Source organism: Hemiscyllium ocellatum, chromosome 49 (assembly GCF_020745735.1).
Source record: "Hemiscyllium ocellatum isolate sHemOce1 chromosome 49, sHemOce1.pat.X.cur, whole genome shotgun sequence".
In the NCBI taxonomy this organism is placed as follows: domain Eukaryota; kingdom Metazoa; phylum Chordata; class Chondrichthyes; order Orectolobiformes; family Hemiscylliidae; genus Hemiscyllium; species Hemiscyllium ocellatum.
This window is the reverse complement of record NC_083449.1, coordinates 10,168,064-10,176,338: the sequence shown is the minus strand read 5'-3', so window position 1 is coordinate 10,176,338 and position 8,275 is coordinate 10,168,064. Positions and strand designations below refer to the sequence as shown.

Genomic DNA, 8,275 nt, shown 5'->3' with positions numbered 1-8,275 from the left:
TAAGTAGGGAAAGAAGTAAATAAAAATCCAGACTAATTATTCATCCAGTTATCTCACCATGGTTTAAACATGCTGTTTGACTCTCTGACTGTATGTAATTCATGTGACAATTCTTGTTGTCCAAATTGGAGGAATTAAATAGCAGGCCAAGTGCCAGATTGAAACAAATATTGCAATTTAATTTGTTTCCACAAGGTTAAAACAGAATACATTTCAGATGAAATGACTGAATAAATACTTTGTTTTCAAAAGTCCAAAGGGAAATCAAACATTGACATGAAAAGGTGCACGTTTAAAAAGATATCCAGAGCTTATTGGATACAGAATGAAATAATTCTCATACTGGTCTTGTTATAAACACGTGAACAATAAATTCAAAGTACACATTCAGACCAGAGACTGACCAATCCAGAAAATACCTTACAATCATAAAATTACCATCGAATAAAAGTTGTGGAAATTATCCAGCCCCATTCCCCATTATTCTGCATTTACCCTAATTGATGCACCTAACCTACACATCCCAGAACATTATGGGCAGTTCGCATGACCAGTTCACCTACCTGCATGTCTTTGAAGTGTGAGAGGAAAAACTGAGCACCCGGAGGAAACTCACTCAGACAAGGGAGAACGTGCAAAGTCCACAAAGACAGTCGCCCGAAACTGGAATCGAAGCAGGGTCCCAGGCTAGCCACTGAGAAAAATGGTAAGCTCAGTGTTAGTTCCAGCCCAGAGAGAGGACCAGGAACAGACACGCGGAGCTAGAAACACGCCCTTCCACTTCCACATCATCACAACAACGAGCAGAAGGAAACCGAGCCAATGCCACAGTCACTTTCTGTGTAACAGACACAAAACAAATCTCCCTCAGTCAGACTGACAGTAACAGTTAAAAGTCACACAACACCAGGTTATAGTCCAACAGGTACAGGTTGGACTATAACCTGGTGTTGTGTGATTTTTAACTGTGTACACTCCAGTCCAACACTGGCATCTCCAAATCATGACAGTAACAGAATCACCATTCACTTCACATTTCGTTGCAGATTCTGACAGATCCACATTGGATCCCACAGGAACCAATCACAGAGACTGAGTGTTTGGGAACGATTCTATGTAAACTACCCAATCAGGAAAGAGACTTTCTCCCATCCCTCATTAGCATTGATGACGTCGTCATTCTATAAAAAGCGAGCTCCGAGCCCGCTTTCCCTTATTCTGTGTCTGAAAGTGAGCGGCGCTATGGCTGATGAGAAGAAAGCGCAGCAAGCGTCCAAGAAGGGCGCGAAGAAAATCATCAAGAAGACGCCAGCGAAGGGCGGCAGGAGGAGGAAGCGGACCAGGAAAGAAAGTTACTCCATCTACATCTACAAAGTGATGAAGCAGGTTCACCCTGACACCGGCATCTCCTCCAAGGCCATGAGCATCATGAACTCGTTCGTCAACGATATTTTCGAGCGTATCGCGGGGGAGGCTTCCCGACTGGCCCATTACAACAAGCGCAGCACCATCAGCTCCCGGGAGATCCAGACCGCCGTGCGGCTGCTGCTGCCCGGGGAGCTGGCCAAGCACGCCGTGTCGGAGGGTACAAAGGCGGTGACCAAGTACACCAGCTCCAAGTGAAGGACCGCATTGTACTGAAACAAACACACATCCACAACCCAAAGGCTCTTATAAGAGCCACCTACAACATCCCAGACTGAGCTGAATTGTTTTATTTTAAAAGATTGTTTTGTTTTAGTTTATATATGATTCTTCACAAAATTTTATTTGTAGTGCTATTAGACATTTGCAAATTAATGAGGTATGTTGCGGGAAAGATTGCATAAACAGCCTCTCCCCTGTCTGTTGGGACTAGGCAGATTAAACGTCAGGGAGTCTTTTTTTGTTTATTTAACGTTGGTAAAAGCTCTGGTAGAGCCCTAAAAGCCTTGGACTATAACCGGGTGACGAGCTGGAGTTTGCACATTCTCCCCGTGTTTTCTCCGGGTGCTCCGGTTTCCTCCCACGTTCCAAAGATGCGGAGGTTAGGTGAATTGGCCATGCTAAATTGCCCGTAGTGTCAGGTGGAGGGGTAAATGTAGGGGAATGGGTCTGAGTGGGTTGAGCTTCGGCGGGGCCGTGTGGACTTTTTGGGCCGAAGGGCCAGTTACCATACGGTAAGTAATGAAATTAAATCATACTTGTCCATATTTTTCATCGCATGCATTTTCATCTGATTTTTAAAAAGAAATTTGCAATGCGCGGGTATAATCCGATTTTTCAGAATGCAAAAACCTAAGCACTTTCTGCTGTCGGTAAGAGGCTTTCAAAGGGAACCGAGAGAACGCCAAAAAAGCTGCCGGGTTGAAATGTGGTGAATTTGCTGAATCTGAGAGCGAGCGCAATAAGGATGACAGCTTTAAAATATCGTCTAAACAACATGATTTGGAGATGCCGGTGATGGACTGGTGTGTACAAAGTTGAAAATCACACAATACCAGGTTATAGTCCAACAGGTTTAATTGGAAGCACACTGGCTTTCGGAGCGACGCTCCTTCAGGTGGTAGTGGAGGGCTCAGTCCTAACGCAGAGTTTATAGCAACAATTTACAGTGTGATGTAACTAAAAGTTTGCATTGAAAAATTGATTGTCTGTTACGCCTTTCGTCTGTTAGAATACCATGATACTTCCACTTCTTTCATGTGTAAATCACAAAACCTTTTTTTAAAAAGTTGCATTCTCAGGTTAGCTGTTAACAATGATGATAGCTAGGCAATATGTTGTCTAAACATTATATTCGCCATCGATATTGAGCCGGCAGAATGTTGTGTGCTGCTTTATCAGGATACCGGGATGCTACTGAAATGTGAAGTGAGGAGTCATGCGCAGACTGCAGTGTTTGGCCTGTTTCGTTTCAGCTTCTTAAGGCTTAGAAAATTACCCACTCAAATCAGAAATGGACGGATGTAGGTTGGCAAATGAGGAAGCGACAGATCGAGTGAAGTATACATTTATAAACTAAAAGTAAATTAAGAGACAAGTATTTTATAAAAGTTCCTCCTGTTTTTGTACTTCATTTTTCAATATAGTACGCACACCTTTGTTTGTAAATTGGCGGGATTTTCAAATTGGAAATAAGCGGTTGATGATTTGGCGCCAGTACTTCCCGCCCTCCTCCCTGTGCCCTCTCCGGATTGGGGAATGAGGCAGATATCTGATTGGGAATTGAAACAACATTAGGCGGGGCTGAACAATGGGACCAATCAGAAATGGCCGCCCCACCATTCCTCCCGAAGATATAAGAGGCCGCAATGTGGGCGGAGTGTAGCATTCTCTGTAAAATTGTTTTTGAGTTTGTGATTATGTCTGGAAGAGGAAAGGGCGGTGGGAAAAGTCGCGCCAAGGCGAAGTCTCGGTCGTCCCGGGCTGGCCTGCAGTTCCCGGTGGGCCGTGTTCACAGGCTCCTGAGAAAGGGTAACTATGCTGAACGTGTGGGTGCCGGAGCGCCGGTCTATCTGGCTGCGGTGCTGGAGTATCTGACGGCTGAAATCCTGGAGCTGGCCGGCAACGCGGCCCGGGACAACAAGAAAACCCGCATCATCCCCAGGCACCTGCAGCTGGCCGTGCGCAACGACGAGGAGCTCAACAAGCTGCTGGGAGGGGTGACCATCGCTCAGGGCGGGGTGCTGCCTAATATCCAGGCCGTGCTGTTGCCCAAGAAAACCGCCGCTGCGGGAGCCGCTAAGAAGTAAATAGAGTATTCTTGAATCTGACAACCCAAAGGCTCTTTTAAGAGCCACTCACAGCATCTATGAAAGGAGCTATTCCCTCCGTCGGATTGAATTACCTTCCGTTAATTATTTATTATCGGGTTCAGTCCCTTCCATATTCGATACTGTCCTGTCATTGGGTGTATGTGATCTAATATGAAACCTTTCTTGATGGCTGTGACACAAGTGCGAAATATATGCAGGTATCTAGGAAGAGCTGAATTGCCCAAGAAAACCGCCGCTGCAGGAGCCGTTAAAAAGTGGAGACACCATTCTTGAATCTGACAACCCAAAGGCTCTTTTAAGAGCCACCCACGGCACCCGTGAAACGGGCTACACCGTCTTCTCTGTCGGATTTATTTTATTTTTAATGTGGAGAAGCTTGAACTTTGTACCTGAGACCAGTCAATTACTATCGCCTTGTTATTGAATACTTGTGGTTTGGAGATGCTGATGTTGGACTGGGGTGTATAAAGTTAAAAATCACGCAACACCAGCTTATCTGTTATCTGTATGCACCAGCTTTCGGAGCTTCCATCACCTGCTTGAACAACTGGTGTCACGTTGGCCCAGATAATGCCTTGAAGGTGCAAGCTGCCGTGTGTGAGACTCTGTGCCACAATGTTCAGACTGATTCTAATCTTAAAAAAAAATAGATTTACAGATTCTTGCGTGGATTCATATAGCTTATGAGCGAAGTACACACACACACTCACGGAGACCTTCTCGCATACGTTCAAACACACTCCGTCACTCAGGCATGCACCCTCTCGCAGAAGTACGTCTATACCACTTAACACTCGAATACACACACTCATACACCTCCCGCCCCCCCCCCCCCCCCGGAAAACACACACACCCACATGGTGAATTGGTACTTGCAGAACGAGAAATGTCCCCGATCGGGTTTGACTGTGGTTTCACATTCCTTTTAACTGAATCAGGAAGAGCTGAATTGACCCAGTGCAGTAAGTATACAATAGATGCAGGAGTAGGCCATTCTGCCCTTCGAGCCTGCACTACCATTCAATATGATCATCCTTAATCAGTATCCTGTTCCTGCCTTATCCCCCATAACCCTTAATTCCACTATCCTTGAGAGCTCTATCCAACTCTTTCTTAAATGAATCGAGAGACTGGGCCTCCACTGCCCTCTGGGGCAGAGCATTCCACACAGCCACCACTCTCTGGGTGAAGAAGTTTCTTCTCATCGCTGTCCTAAATGGTCTACCCTGTACTTTTAAGCTGTGTCCTCTGGTTTGGCACTCACCTATCAGCGGAAACATGTTTCCTGCCTCCAGAGTATCCAATCCTTTAATAATCTTACATTTCTCATGCAGATCCCCTCTCACTCTTCTAAACTCAAGGGTATACAAGCCCTGTCGCACCAGTCTTTCAGCGTAAGGTAGTCCCGCCATTCCAGGAATTGACCACGTGAACCTACGCTGCACTCCATCAATAGCCAGAATGTTTTTCCTCAAATTTGGAGACCAAAACGGCACACAGTACTCCAGGTGTGGTCTCACCAGGGCCCAGTACAACTACAGTCGAAATAGCAAATACTACCGAGCGGCTCCTATCCCTCTGCGCTTTGTTCACTAGTGTGGTCATAGATAGACTTTCTTCTCTGCCCCCATAGAGAGAGCATATTAAATACCCGTGAGTGATTTTTCTTCCAGGTGTAAAGGAGGGAAGGGGATAAAGTGAGATTGTATGAACTGCACTTCTGTCATCGATAGACAAATCAACGCCTAAGTACCTACGCATTCTCATCTGTAAAACGTCGCGCTCTTTTCTACATTTGAAAATGAGCCGTTGATCTTTCGGCGCCAATTCTATCCCATCCCCCATTAGTTAAGTTCTAGAATTTATTGTAACAAAATCTGCGATTACCAGCGATCTCAGTAGTTGGAACTTGACTGCCACTGTCTTGTGACTCTCTTGTTTAACGATTCCCCACAAATGCTTTACTCAGCTCCTATGCACTTCCTAAAATACGATTCCAATGTCCGCAAGTAACAAGTCGATCTCTTGGCGCCCAATTTTTCCCATCCCCAACAAGCCATATGAATACCGAGACAGAGGGAGATTAGCGGGAATTTGCAATCCACTACCACAATGCTAAAATTATATTCCACAATTTGTCACAATAAATTCTGCGAAGACAGGAGATGACTTCACGGCCCATGTCAGTATCGCTTATAACTCATTTCATTTTACTTCCTTGATTTACAACATTAATGTACCACATCGCTTCCCGCTCTCTCTGGATGGTTTAGTGGCTCTGAAAAGAGCCGTTGTGTTTCTCTCTCTCTCGGGGTGAATGTGCAGGGCCGGCCAGGCTCCGTTTAGGCGCGCTCCCCGCGGATCCGGCGGGCCAGCTGGATGTCTTTGGGCATGATGGTGACCCGCTTGGCGTGGATGGCACACAGGTTGGTGTCCTCAAACAGCCCCACCAGGTAAGCCTCGCTGGCCTCCTGCAGGGCCATCACCGCCGAGCTCTGGAAGCGGAGGTCGGTCTTGAAGTCCTGAGCGATCTCTCGCACCAGGCGCTGGAAGGGCAGTTTGCGGATCAGCAGCTCGGTGGATTTCTGGTAGCGGCGGATCTCCCGCAGAGCCACCGTGCCGGGCCTGTAGCGATGAGGCTTCTTCACTCCGCCCGTGGCCGGAGCGCTCTTGCGGGCCGCTTTGGTCGCCAGCTGCTTGCGGGGAGCTTTCCCTCCGGTGGATTTGCGCGCTGTCTGCTTGGTTCTGGCCATTCTCTTCTACTCTCTCTAACACACACAGGCTGCTGCTGTCAATGCTGAGGCTGCTGCGGTGCTGCCTGTTTAAGGGAATGGAGAGGCCGCCCTAGAGCTGGGATTGGATACAGCCCTGTCCCTCAGCCCACAGAGAAACACCTCCGGAAGGGACAGAAAGGGCAGGAAAAGAATTGTTGGAATCTGATTGGGTAACGTGAAATAGCCGTTGGTCAGTTTGAAAATTCCCGCCGAATTCACTCTGACAAACACTGAGATTAAATTAAGCATTCAAACGCAAACATCCGTCTGCAACTAAGTTAATATTTAATATTTTATAGTTAGTATTTAAAACCTAGTTAACTGCTAGCATACAGGGGAGGCGGGATCATTGCCTGATCTGTCTGTAACAGGCAGGAGGAAAGGCGCGGTTTAAAATAGCCTAGACCGACTGAACAACCGAACTTGAATCAATCTAAACAACCCGCCATCTGAAAAGCAAATGCAGCGTACACCGATAAAGGGACAGAATCTCACTTTATCTGTTTTTAAAATTACCCTCATATTGTAATTAGCCCGAAGACAACGTGGCATTGCTCCAACAGGCAGATGGAAGGAACGCGCCATGAAAACATGCGCAGCGTCCCAGTATCAAAACTGAACAAAATTCCTGAACGGGTCAATGAAATATAAATATATGTCACATTCGTGACTCGGTAGGGTTATAAGTTGCGAAGTGAAATAACCAGATGGCGATCAATAAACCTGCCCCTCCCTATTTGATACCTTCCCCATTCACAGGTCTCCGCTCTCGTAAACCATGGCATGAGTGTGTATTTGATTTATTCAGATCGATTACTAACTGAGGTAGGTCTGCGCTCGGCGCCGGGACAGGGAACATTGGATCCGGGCTCAGCTCTTCCCTGAGACATGTGGGTGGCTCTGATAAGAGCCTTTGGGTTCAGATGGTTACATGTTACACTGACTGGTTCATTTCTTTGCTGCTGTCTTGGTTACTTTCGCTTTGGGCTTGGCCTTGCCTTTAGCCGGTTTGCTGAGGGGTTTGGGGGCTTTAGGACCCTTGGCCTTTTTCACCTTCTTCACGGGAGTCCGTTTCTTTGACGCTGCTTTGCTCACCGCTTTCTTTGGCGGTGCGTCTTCTTGCCGCTCGCTTTCTTGGCCGGGGATTTCTTCACGGCCGGTTTCTTGGCGGCCGCTGATGTTCCCGCCTTCTTTCCGGCTTTTGCCTTGACTGGATTCTTTGGGAGTTTGAAGGAGCCGGAGACGCCCTGGCCCTTGACCAGAACAAGGGAGCCGTTCGCCAGGCACCTCCTGATACTCATCTTGATCTGTGTCTTTCGCTTTCCCACATCGATCCCTCTTCTCTCCAGCGCCTTCTTTACTGCGGACAAAGACGCCCCTTTGCGATCCTTGATATCCCCGACAACCTTCAGAATCAGCTCTCCCAATCCGGGGCCGGGTGGTGTTTTCCTGGGAGCCGCCGCCTTCTTCTTGGGAGCCTTGGCTTTGATGGGAGCGGAGGCTGGAGGAGCTGTTTCGGCGGCTGCACTGTCGCTCATGTTGAGAACTCTGCGCTGAATCTCTCTCTGGGTCAGTCTGAACTGGGTCAGCAATGAAGCTGCTGGCGGCGGCACTGAGCAACTTCAAAGTTAAAAAATCACACAACACCAGGTTATACTCCAGCATACTAGCTTTCGAAGCGACGCTCCTTCAGCAGGTGACTATCACCTGATGAAGGAGCGTCGCTCCGAAAGCTAGTGTGCT

The 8,275-nt window shown here is 47.4% G+C and overlaps 4 protein-coding genes across 4 annotated transcripts in view; 2 read left to right on the top strand and 2 right to left on the bottom strand.

The window, feature by feature from the left end:
• LOC132837101 (histone H4-like) overlaps positions 1 to 8,275 on the bottom strand; it is a 468,073-nt gene that overhangs the window by 420,273 nt on the left and 39,525 nt on the right. The window lies entirely within an intron of this gene.
• Positions 1,235 to 1,700, top strand: LOC132837193 (histone H2B 1/2-like). Its single transcript, XM_060856911.1, has one exon. The coding sequence runs from the start codon at positions 1,243 to 1,245 to the stop codon at positions 1,621 to 1,623; it is 381 nt and encodes a 126-aa protein (XP_060712894.1). The 5' UTR covers positions 1,235 to 1,242; the 3' UTR covers positions 1,624 to 1,700.
• Positions 3,345 to 8,275, top strand: part of LOC132837102 (histone H2AX-like) — a 32,721-nt gene continuing 27,790 nt past the window's right edge. The window contains exon 1 of the mRNA XM_060856797.1: positions 3,345 to 3,730. Within this exon, the coding sequence (XP_060712780.1) occupies positions 3,345 to 3,730 (386 nt within the window). The remainder of the gene's footprint in view (positions 3,731 to 8,275) is intronic.
• LOC132837139 (histone H3) lies at positions 5,964 to 6,523 on the bottom strand. Its single transcript, XM_060856839.1, has one exon. The coding sequence runs from the start codon at positions 6,509 to 6,511 to the stop codon at positions 6,101 to 6,103; it is 411 nt and encodes a 136-aa protein (XP_060712822.1). The 5' UTR covers positions 6,512 to 6,523; the 3' UTR covers positions 5,964 to 6,100.